The sequence below is a fragment of the Equus asinus genome, chromosome 4, assembly GCF_041296235.1.
Source record: "Equus asinus isolate D_3611 breed Donkey chromosome 4, EquAss-T2T_v2, whole genome shotgun sequence".
Lineage (NCBI taxonomy): Eukaryota > Metazoa > Chordata > Mammalia > Perissodactyla > Equidae > Equus > Equus asinus.
The window spans coordinates 17,991,518-18,003,608 of record NC_091793.1 but is presented as its reverse complement, the minus strand read 5'-3'; the positions used below and the strand labels follow the sequence as shown (position 1 = coordinate 18,003,608).

The 12,091-nt window shown below is 53.6% G+C and overlaps 1 protein-coding gene across 1 annotated transcript in view; it reads left to right on the top strand.

Annotated features, from left to right (window-relative positions):
* Nucleotides 1-11,875: 11,875 nt before the first annotated feature.
* PARVB (parvin beta) overlaps nucleotides 11,876-12,091 on the top strand; it is a 107,931-nt gene continuing 107,715 nt past the window's right edge. Inside the window, exon 1 of the mRNA XM_044778141.2 lies at nucleotides 11,876-12,091. Within this exon, the coding sequence (XP_044634076.2) occupies nucleotides 11,977-12,091 (115 nt within the window). The 5' untranslated portion in view covers nucleotides 11,876-11,976.

The following is a 12,091-nucleotide window of genomic DNA, read 5'->3' as shown; positions in this document are numbered from 1 at the left end:
AACCATCCTTAGCTCTGAGACAGTAGAGAACAGGCAGCAGGCTGAATCTGGGCTGTGGGTGCAGCTTGCTGGCACCTGAGGTTTGTGATCTGGAGCCCAAAGGCTAGTCACGGATCAGAGATGTCAGTGTGGGAGTCATCAGCACCAATGTGGGTTCAGATCCACATGCCTGCTCTTCACTGAGGACATGACAACCTACCATTATTGTCATTGTATGTGTGTTTTTCATCTTCTGTCCCCTCGAATGTGAGCTCTGTGTGAGCAGCACCTGATCCGTGAATGAATGGACGGGTGGATGGATGGGTGGGTGGGTGGGTGAGTGGATGGGTGGGTGGGTGGGTGAGTGGATGGATGGGTGGGTGGGTGAGTGGATGGGTGGATGGATGGGTGGGTGGGTGGGTGGATGGATGGGTGAGTAAATGAAGTAAACAGTTGCTACAGTGCGATAGCTGCTATACCAGCAGTACATCGGGGAAATGGAGAGAAGCCAGGGAGGAAATGACCCGCTGGGCCTGGGATGGAGTCAGGTTGAAGAAGTGACCTGAAGCGGGGTCCCCAGGACAAGAATGTGCCTACCAGCCAGGTTTGCAGATGGCTTGTTTGGGACAACTATAAGTTGGGGGGGGGGGCGTTGGGGGGGGATGGGAGGCAAACTTGGAAGGTTAGAAGGAGACAAACCATGAAGGGCCTCATCCACCAGGCCAGCGAGAGACTGGTGGGCCTTGGGAAGCCTTTGAAAAGTTAAGTCAGGGAGGCTGTGATCAGATTTGGGTTTTTCTGGTTAGGAGATCCTTGCCTTGGTCCAGGAGACAGATGACGGGGCGTGAACAGATGACGGGGCTTACAGCGGAGGGCTGGGTGAGAGAGAGGTTGGGAACACAGAACCAACAGGACTCAGAGCCTGGTCACAGGTCTGGGAGAAGGGGGAGCCCTGAGGACCCCCATATCCCTAGCCAGCCGACTGAATTCGCTAAGTATGGCAGACCTCAGCGCTGTCCCGCAAATGTGTGTGGTCTTTTGGGGCTGCACTCCTCTACTCTGGGGCTGGGTGGGGGCAGGACTCAAGGTGAGGAGAATGCAGTCCCTCCACGGGCTGATTCAAAGCTGGGGTGCAGTCTGCTTCCCCTCTGCCGTGGGCACCCACACCCTCCAGATGTCAGCCAGGCCCCTGGATGGGGACCAGGAGCCCAGCTGCGCCAACACTGGACGGGCATGAAAGATTAGCAAGAAATAAACCTGGCGTCTTCAGCCATGGAGCGCCGGGGCCTTCGGAACCACAGCTGACCCAGCCGACGCTGGTCAGCACGGCGGGGCCAGGCTCCAGGAGGGCTGGGTTCTGTGGGCAGACGCTGAGCAAAGCCTCACGCTCAGGGGGTGGCCCTCAGGATAACGTCTGGGCTGGAGATGCAGATTTGGGGGCACGAGCACAAAGGGTCTTTGAGAACCTTGGGGAAGAGTGAGAGCACCCGGGGGTGGGGGGGGAGGACTCCCAGGGGACGCCCCCAGGTAGACGGCGCGGGCAGAGGAGGCTGTGTCCTCTCGCAGGGAGAGGCCACGCCAGAGGCCCAAGGGGCGGTGTTCAAGGAGGATGGCATGTGGGTCTCCTGGGGCCGCTGTAGCTGAGTCCCACAAACTGGGCAGCTGAAATAACACTCATTTTTTCTCTCACAGTTCTGGGGGCCGGAAGTGCAAGGTCGAGGTGTCAGCAGGGCCAAGATCTCTCTGAAGGCTCTGGCGGGGGGAATCTCTTCCACGCCTTTCTCTTATCTTCTGGTGTCGCCAGGAACCCTGGCTGTGTTGTGGCTCCAATCTCTGCCTCCATCTTCACGTGGACTCTCCCAGTTGTGCTGGACTGAGGCCCCTCCTAATGACTCATCTGGACTGGATCACATGCACAAAGACCCTATTGCAGATAAGGTCACGTTCCCAGGGGCGGGGGGCTGGGGTTTCCACATATGCTTTTGGGGGAAACAATTCAACTCCTAACGGCCAGTCAGCAGGAAAGACTGTGCTGTGACCGCTGGACTGGCCGGGGTGGGGGTGGGGGTGGGGGCTGAGGGGCCCGGGCAGTGAAGGGGGAAGGTCAGGGAGTGAAGCGCAGAACAGAACGTTCTTTCAAGAGGGCTGTCAGGAAGGGACGAGAGGCGGAGGGCGAAGGGGGTCAGGATGCGGGAGACCCCGGGCCTGTCCTTTGCAGGCTCATTTGGTGACAATGGTTCCTTTACTTGAACAAGGAGCGGGATTGCAAAGGGAGACCTTCGCTCCGCGGTGGCGGGGACCACTGGCCGTGACCCTCACAAAGGACCTCTGTGCTCTTTCTGTGTCCGGCCGCCCTGCGCCTCCTCCATCTGCACCTCCCTGTCCCACCGCCCCGCTCCCACCAGGTCTCCCTTTCATGAGAGGGGCGAGAAAAGAGAGTGGCCAGCGCACTATTTCTAAAAAGTAATTCTTTGAAACAAACAGTTGGATAATTTAAAAAGATGCTGCGATTGCCAGCAAGCCCCCGGGGCCCCCCTTGCTTGGGTTCGCCCTGTGTTCTTTTTCTCCTGGGAGCCGGCCGTGCGTCTCTTTCATACAGCTCACGCTCTAAAGTGGAGGCTTCTCAGCCTCGTAAACTTTGAAATTTCTGAGAAAACAAGTGGGGGTCCCTGGTGGGCAACTTCTCCTCCTGGAAGCCCATGGTGACACTTTAGTAAAAGCAGCGTAGAGCCTTGCTACTCAAAGTGTGATACGGAAGCAAAAAGCCGAGAGCCGGGGCCCCCCTGGCAGTGTGTTAGAAACACAGAGGCTCAGGCCCGGCCCAGCCCACCTCCTCCAAGAACTGTAGTTTTGCAAGATCCCCGGGTGACCTGTGTGCTTTGAGGATTGAGAAGCGCCGGGACGTCTGAACGGTGCAGCTGGACCCCTGCTGCCGTCTCCTCTCAGACTAGAACCCGCTTTCCCAGCACGCCCCCCTCCCTCCTCCACACCACGGGCTCTCTTGAACTGTCAGCTGGAAAGCTAGTGACAGTAAAGCTTTGTTTCCTAATACTTCCTTAAGTTGCAATGCCACACCTTCCTCTCTCATAGTCTTCATCACCAAATGTGTCACCTGGGCTGAGTGGCTGAGAAGGAGCCATAAATAATCGTCCTCAATCGATAAAAGCAACGATAAAAGCTTTCCTGCCTGGGTGCAAACATCACGATAATCCCAAGTGGCCGTAGTAATCTCAGGCAATAATTACCAACGACCTACAGTCTTTCATTCATTCGTTCTCTCAGGGAACACTGATTGAGCTCTTCGTGTGTGCGAGGCTCCCTTTGGGGTATGAAGGCGGAGACGACGTTGCATGTCTGGTGGGGAGCGCAGACAGGGCCACAGGGAGAAGGGCCGTGATGGGGTCAGCTGGGTGCTTCGGGATAGCTGGAGGAGGGGCCGCCAGCTTCAGAGAGGGGGCTGGGCGGCTCTGCAGCCCCTTCTTCTGAGAAGCCTCTCTGTGCTTGCTCTGCAGCCCCACTCCCACGCGGAGGCAGGGGAAATTGATGAGGCTTCTTCCCCATCTCCGTCCTTCCCCTCGGGGCTGCGGCGGCGGCTGCCTCCTCCCCACCTTCCCCAGGGCCGCCCTCCAGTGAACCCGCTCCTGCCTCCAGGAGACGACTGCCTCTCTGTTCTTCCTTCTCTTGCTCGTCAGCTCTTATCCGTCTCTGTTTCCTGTTACTTCTTCCCCACAATAAAGTCTTAACACCTGTTCTCATACCGCAACGCAATGCAGTACTTTTCACAGTTTATTAAATTACCTTTAGTTTCAGGGCCTGTGTAGTTGTGGGTCTGAGACACAGGCTTAAAAAAAAAAAATCGTGGCAAAATATACATAAGGGAAAATGTACCATTTCAACCATTTTTGAAGTGTGCGGTTCAGTGGCATTGGGTCCATGTGCGCGGTTGTGCAATCGTCGCCACCTTCCATCTCCAGAACACTTTCGGTTTGCAAAACCAGAACTCTGCCCCCGTTAAACACGAACTTCTCATTCCCCTCCCCCAGCCCCTGGCACCCACCCTTCTACTTTCTGTCTCGGTGAACGACTTCTCTAGGGACCGCATGCGAGTGGCAGCACACAGTGTTTGTACTTTTGGGACGGGCGTATTTCACTCAGCGTGATGTCCTCAAGGTCCATCCGTGGTGTAGCTGCGTCAGAATCTCATTATATGTGTAACTGTGTGTTACATTTTGTTTAATCTGTTCATCTGTCCATGGACCTTAGGGTTCTTTCTACCTTTAGAGACAGGCTTTTATGACTCATTGAGTATTCACTGAGTATCTACTATGTCCAAGCACAATGCTTCTAGGAAAAAAAGACTCATTTTGCATTTTTCTTTTAGATTACGGGAAAATGAAGGCTTTAGTTGTAGAAAAATGCTTTCCATTGCAGTCTACTTGGGCTGACTTTTCTAAGCCTTTGCAGATTTCATTACAGATGGCTCCATGAGTTGGCCACCCCAAGGGCAGGGGCCAAGGCTACTGCTGCCACAGGGCTTCTGAAAAAAATTAAGTTCTGGTTTTTTTTTTTTTTTTTGGTGAGGAAGATTTGCCCTGAGCTAACATCTGTGCCAGTCTTCCTCATTTTGTATGTGGGATGCTGCCACAGCATGGCTTGATGAGCAGTTGGTAGGTCCATACCAGGGATCCGAACTGGCAAACCCCGGGCCACCAAAGCAGAGTGCACGAATTTAACCTCTATGCCAGCAGGCAGGCCCCTAATTTCTGTATTTTAATAGTTCTTTATAATAAAGATTTAAATAGCACTGATGACTGGTAGTCTTTTCAAGCCTTTCGTCTTACTGATTCTCTTGTGAATCTGACATTTTGACAGTCTTAGGGTGATTTACCACACAGAGGTGAGCTTCGCGTCTTCCTGCTCTCCTGATGCAGGAGCATCGCTGGCCTTCAGCTGCTCAGCCCTGCTCCGTTAGTGAGCGGCGGCAGTAGGTGTCATGGTGGGGGGGATCAGGGAACACATTTCAACGTGCGAGCTGCGAACCTGAACGAAGGGAAATTCGTCTCACTTCCAGGTGTGGCTGCCTTTTCAAGTGATGAGCGCGCCCTGCTCATCCACTTTCAAATCCAAATGTCTTCTCATTAGTCCTGAAATCAGTTCTATTTGCTCTATGTAAACACCAATTCGTTATTTTTTGTACTGACAGACAGAAAGGCAGAGCTCAAAGCAGGCGTTTCCCCTTGACAAAGTGTTTGAAGATTAAAAGTTGGGCTTCCATAAAGGTTTGTATATACATAAAATGTCCATGTGGATGCATGGACACACACATATATGTAAAATGTGCCCACGTACGTATGTGGGTTTTTAATGGCTAATTTAGTTCCGCTGCCATTAGAATGGGAGCTCCACTAGGCAGGTGTCCGTTTTGTTCCCGGTGTGTCCCGAGGCCTGGAACTCTACCTAATGCGTCCACTGACCCTCAGTGTCGGTGGAATGAATGGAGACCGAGGCATGTAAGGTAGAAAGCGCAGCCTGCTTTTCCGCTTAACACCACGTCGTGGATGGTGTCACACGCCAGTCCCACAGCTCCGCCTGCTCCAGAGTGTCCCCCGTGCAGCTGGACCCGGCTGCGAGGTCCGTAATCACGACGCACATTTAGCTGGTTCTCATTTTCCAGAAAGACAAGCAGTGCTGCAGTGTACTCCTGCCTCTGGATACAGTGCGGAAAGTTTTATCGACTGAATTATATAAGAAGTGGAATCGTCACGGACCCACTTTTGGAGGTGCTGTGTTTATGATGCATCCGAACATAAGGGAAGATTTTGTTTACGCCCTTGGAGTTCCAAACAACAGGCTCTGAATCACTCTCATCTCTTAAACGTTGATTTTTGGCGGCACCGACATTGTGACCACTACGAGGCCTTTCAGGCAGCAATGGGCAGTAAGCTGAATTCAGTTTTGGTGCAGCCTGCTCCCAGATCCGGCCCGGTGCCTGTTTTCGTACGGCCTGTGAGCTAAGACTGGGTTTACATTTTAAATGTTTTCAAAATAATTATCAAAAGAATATTTTGCGACACGTGAAAATGATATGAAATCCAAATTTCTGTGTGCGTTCAGTTTTCTTGAGCACACTCATTTGCTTACGTATCATCTGCGGCTGCTTTCAAGCTACAGAGTCAAGTAGTTGTGGCAGGGGCTGTGCAGCCTGTGAAGTTGAGAAGATTTACTCTCTGGCCCTGACATATCCCTGCCCCAGACCACGGTCTGCCCGGCCCCAGCCACGTTCTCACGATGGGCTGTGGTGGCCAAGCCTCCCAGCCATCCAGCAGCCTGGAGCAAGCCCACTGTCCCTGAGGGCCCCCACCCTTCATCCTCTTTCCTCCACCCAAAGCACAGTTTCATTCCCTTGCTGCTCCCAAGTTAGCGGGGAGGAAGAAAGCAAAGCCTTTTATTTTGTAGGCAGGTGATACATACTTGGCGAATGCATGGTGTGAGAAATTCAGACTAAGGTGATAATGTCTAATAGGCCTGGCCTTTGTTCTCCCACACATTTAAGACGTACTGGCATTTTTCAAGGAACTTGCTCTCTAAAAGCTGGGGGAAGTCTTTTCTGAAGGGGGCATAATCTTTTAGGGGGCCTTACCAATTCTCTCCCTGGAAGACTCGGAATCAATAACTTGGTGCCAACCTTTCACTCATTCCCCATCTACAAAATATGTATGGGAACAGAGTGTGTCTGTAGTTTAATTTGCCTATTATGCAGAAAGAAAACAGAGGAATTGCTAATAAATAAAAATGCAACTTCCCTTGTCTCAAAGTTTGCTGATGTTTCCAGAATCCTCTGAGTAAAAGGCTGTGATCTCTGCAGTCAGTGATTTGTGCTGTGCTCCCACGTGGTATGGGAAACGTGACAGCACAACAGTTTTAAAACTCCGGGCAGGGCGGTCATCTTTGCACGCCCCCAGCGTTTACAGCGAAAATCACAGGCTACTCTCTTGCCAGATCACTAAATTAGCAAACTGATTACATAACACCCTTCAAAAGCCTGCTTCAGGTATTATGATTACAGCGCGCTGGAAAATGCCACCCCAAAGCGCAGTCAGCTTGTCTCAGAAGAGTAACCTGGGGGAAACAGGGCATCTTCTCCATCACTGAGTCAATGACGTATTCCCATCGCTCCTCTGCACTCTGACTCCTCAGACCGCTGGGAGGTTTGAAGACGAGCAACGCAAGCAAACCTTCCCGAGTCTCAGTCTTCCCTTGAACGAGTTCCCTCTCTCTCCCGAAGAGCGGAAGGCTGTTTTCAGTCTTTTGAAAGCTCTTTCTTCTTTTTAGTTATATGGAAGGGAAACGAGGGACGGCAGACAGCCTTTGAAACTCTCTTTAAGCGCTCACAGCGCCGCCGTATTCTCACCAGAGACACACCGAGGAGTGAAACCCAGACGCAGATCAGGGAAAGAACGCGTTATCCTGTCGTTTATTTACTTTCTTTTCCCCAAGACTTTATGGCGGCATAATTTACACACAGTGAAATGCGCACATCTTCAGTGGATGCACGATCACTTTTTACTCAGGTACACACCTGTGTGACTGCCACCCCGACCAAGATAGGGGACATCTGCATCACCCAGAGCTTCCTGGGGCCCATATGCAGGCAAGCCCTCTCCCCCACAAAAAGTAAACACTCAGAGCAGAGAGGCCGCCTGCTCTCCAGCTTCAAATAAGTGGATCCATGCAGTGTGTATGCTTGTGTCTGGCTTCTTTTGCTCAGCGTCATGTTTCTGAGATAGGTCCATGCCCCTCCTGTTCTTTTTGATGGCTCAGTAGTATTCCATTGCACAAATACACCAATCCTTGTGTCCACTCTCCTGTCTCATTACCTGTAATGTTTGTTTCGTTTGCCTCAGCTGAAGCGTTAGGACAAATCACATCTATTTGCATTGCCCAGTGCCTGTCCGTTTATGGGGAAGATGGCAAGAATGGCAAGAATACGTGTAACAGAGGTTGACCAAGACCACACAGTGTGGGCCCAGGATGGGGCCTGGAGCACAGCGCATGTCATGGAATGTTTGTTCCTTGTTCTTTCTGGGGGGGGGGGGGTTTGAGGGGGTGACGAAGTTTTGCCCTGAGCTAACATCTGTGCCAGTCTTCCTCTATTCTGTATGTGGGACGCCACCACAGCATGGCTGATGAGTGGAGCAGGTCCATGCCTGGGATCCGAACCTGAAAACCCAGGCCACAGAAGCAGAGCGCGTGGAACTTTAACCACGCAGCCATGGGGCCGGCCCCCTGGTCCTTGTTCTTAATTAAGCTGCTAAGGAACTGGCCTCCTTGGAAGCCCCAGTTCAAAAGCAAATCAAATGGTTTTCTTTAATGGGGGCGGCTCCATGTAATCTGATTTTCATAATTATTCTTTGAACGTAGAATGACGCAGAGCAACGGTGCGGGCTGCACGTGTGCGGCATGCTAAGCAGTGGAAGACTGCGGGGATGGGAACAGGAGCCAAGACCATATTTCTGCTTCTTGTTAAAGTCTCTTTTTTATTAAAAACCAGCTTTCCAAATGTCAAGCGTATATTTATGTTTGCTGTTCTGTAAAGCAATTTGGAAAGTCGTTTTAGTTACCCCAGAGAGAATGCTATGCAAATTCCCCAGGAGTCAGGCCGGGAAGGAGGACGTTTTAGGGGTTTAGATTAGTGTTCTTCCTTCCTCTAAGCCTGAAAAAAAATACAGATTAATCCACAGCCATCAAGTCAATTCTTTTTTTTTAAAGATTCTGTTTTTCCTTTTTCTCCCCAAAGCCCCCCGGTACATTGTGTATTTCTAGTTGTGGGTCCTTCTAGTTGTGGCATGTGGGATGCTGCCTCAGTGTGGCCTGATGAGCGGTGCCATGTCTGCGCCCAGGATCTGAACCGGCGAAACCCTGGGCCACCGAAGTGGAGCTCGTGAACTTAACCACTTGGCCACGGGGCTGGCCCCTCAAGTCAATTCTTGCTTGTCATCTGTGGCACGCACGAGACAAAAAAACCATTATGGGCCAGCCTGGTGGCGCAGTGGTTAAGTTCACGCACTTCACTTCAGTGGCCCAGGGTTCGCTGGTTCGGATCCCGGGTGCGGACATGGCATCGCTTGTCAAGCCATGCTGTGGTAGGCGTCCCACATATAAAGTAGGGGAAGATGGGCATGGCTGTTAGCTCAGGGCCAGTCTTCCTCAGCAAAAAGAGGAGGATTGGTGGCAGATGTTAGCTCAGGGCTAATCTTCCTCAAAAACAAACAAACAAACAAAAAAGCAGTACAAGTAACAGAATAATTTAAAAAAGTCTTCCAAGCTGCATTTTACAAGAAATCATCCTATGATTTTAGCTTTTAGTCTGAGGATGCGAAGGTCATCTCTCACCCCAGGGAAGGGAACAATTATACGCTTTACAGAGAAGACGCTGCTTTTGCATGGATGGTTTAGTAAAAAGTACCTCTCCGGCATTTAAGATATGATTATGTTTTTGTACAAATGATGTCTACAAAATTCCAAGCACCCTTCTATCACGTAAGGCCCAGGTTAGCTCCTCTTACAACCGGGAATCACTGGGCTGTAGCACGTCCTGCTTCAAACAGGTGGGCCATTGTCGGGGTTTGGGTATCTTCTCCTAGAGAAATTCTGTCATGGTGTCGTGATGCTTTTTAAAGTAGGATTCCACCTGTTTCAAATTAGCAGTTACCAAATGAAAAGTGTAAATTCTGTGCCTCCACTGGGAAGCTGGACCTGCTGATGAAATATTCAAACGATCAATTTTCTACTGGGCGCTCACCGCCTGCACAGATCTGCGCCCACGGCTGCTCGGCTCCTGTGGCCCAGGAGCACGGCTCTCTTCCATCTTCTTTCCCAGGCCTACTTCCCTGCTCACTCTCTCGTGGTCACAGGCTCTCCATGCGGGGTCTGTGGGTGTGCCAAGGGCAGCAGGAGAGTGGGGTGTCCGTGGGCCTCCCAAAACAATGCAACATCTCCCGCGTGCGTTTCTCTGGAGTAGACCCTATGTACCGCACATCAGATTTTCCCAGGGCCCAGAGACCCCACCCTGGCTGACCGCACCCCTCCAGCATCCAGAGAGCGCCGTCCAGCCCTGACTGTGCCGTGATCCCACTGGAATCTCAGTAAGCAAATTCACCACCTTTCGGCGTTTTCCCCAGTGTGGCTAGTGACACCCCAGATGGGGCCAAGCGAAGCCTCAGAGACCTCTGACCCTTCACTGTCCCTAACCCTGGCGTCCAATTATTCTCCAAATGTTGCGGTTGGCAGCCCTGAAAGCTCATTCTTATCTGTCCCTTCCTTCTGCCACTGCCTTTGTACTCGGCCTCTGCAACTCTGGCCTGGCCCAGCTCAGCAGCTCCAGAATGCTCTCCGGCTCTCGGTTTTGTTTCAATACATCCTCTTCGTCAATGCGATGTCTTAGGCCTCTGCCCAAACCCTTTCATTGGCCCAGGGCTCCTTGCACAGCATCGCTGACCTCAATCCCTTCACCCCAAACACTCAGTCCACACCAGGCAGCTTGCCTTTCCTGTCCCGTCCCCTTCACATCTCCCAGGGGTGTGTCTTTACCCAGCATCCTCTCTCCATCTCTGTCCCTTCTGCCTGCTATTTCACCCTCAGCCCAGGTCGGACATCCCTGTCCTGACAAGCCTCCTCCCCCCAGCCCTCTCCCTCTTTCCCTCCTGGTCCTCCTGCTCCCCTCCCGCCTGGCTGGGTTCCTAACTGCATGACCCCTGCATCCTGTGTCACTGCGGTCGTGCACGTTGTCCTGGATTACAAATGCCTGGAGAGCAAGGAGGACGGGGCCTGGCACCCACAGGCCAACACAAACATCTGCTGGACGGAACTGAAGGAGGCGCCCTGTGCCATGAGGCCCTGAGCCAGCACAAAGGGAGATGGAAAAACCACCTCCGCCCCCAGCGCAGAGCTACACTCCCCGGGTGGAGCCGGGCCTCCACTGATAGTCCCTATCTCTGGGTCTGTGACCCCACCCTCATCTTGGGCCCAGCAGGAAACAGCCTTAACTCTTTCCACTCCTTTAAGTCTGGGGCTCCTGACACCCATGAGCATCTCTGGGAGTCTGTTCAGTTCCCTCCTCAGTCACCAGGGGCCTAGGAACTGGTCCCCCGCTCCAGCCTTACTCCTCCACCCGCTGTCACACAGGACCCAAAGTCAACTTTGTAGACCCAAGGCCATCACCCCACCTCGATCTTAAAATCCTTCCTCTGCTTCCAGTGCTTCCGAGCCCTGTCCTGCCTTCCTCTCCCCTCTCTGGGGCCCTCACTGTCCCCTCTGGTCCTGCTCGTCCCTGGACCTGAACACTCACCCCTGATTCCCCCGCCAGCGCTCCTTCCTGTGGCTTCACATGCCTTTCCCGGAAACGTCCTCCTCTCCCCCAGCACAGAGTAAGGTGGTCCGTGAGGGTACCTATCCGCCAGCATTCCCCGCCATACTCGAAACTTCTGAAGGCCGGGCACAGTTCACTGGGGTCCCTCGGCCCCAGGCTGGTTCTGCGTGGAAGCTCAACATGTGAAATGACCCATGCGTGCGGTTACTTGCACATAGGCTGCGCGAAGGCGGTGGCCTTGGCTGCCACGCTCCCCACTGGAGCCCGGGCCCCATCACCACAGCCGGCCAAGCCCAGGGCTCCAACGTGCAGAACAAAAGGATGCAGAGTGAGCCCGGGGTCTGTGCCAGCCGCGGCACTTAGGAGCCGAGCCACCTCGTCACTTCTCCGAGAGTGAGCGTGGCGCGCAGCGTGGGAACGGCCGATGGGGCGCGGGCAGCCCCCGGGGGGACGCGGAGAGCGCAGAGCGCGGGCCGGTGCCGACCGCGGGCGCCGGGCGCTCCAGGGCTGGGGGCGGGCGCGGGGCGGGGGCCGGCGTTGCGGCCGCGCCCTCCCGGCCACTCCCCGGGCGAGCGGGCGGCGGCGGCGACCGGGGCGGCTCCCACACCCGCTGCGCCCGCGCCCGGCCCATGTCCTCCGCGCCGCTGCGCTCGCCCGGCCCGCGGCCGCACAAGATGAAGAAAGACGAGTCGTTCCTGGGCAAGCTGGGCGGCACGCTGGCGAGGAAGAAGAAGGCCAAGGAGG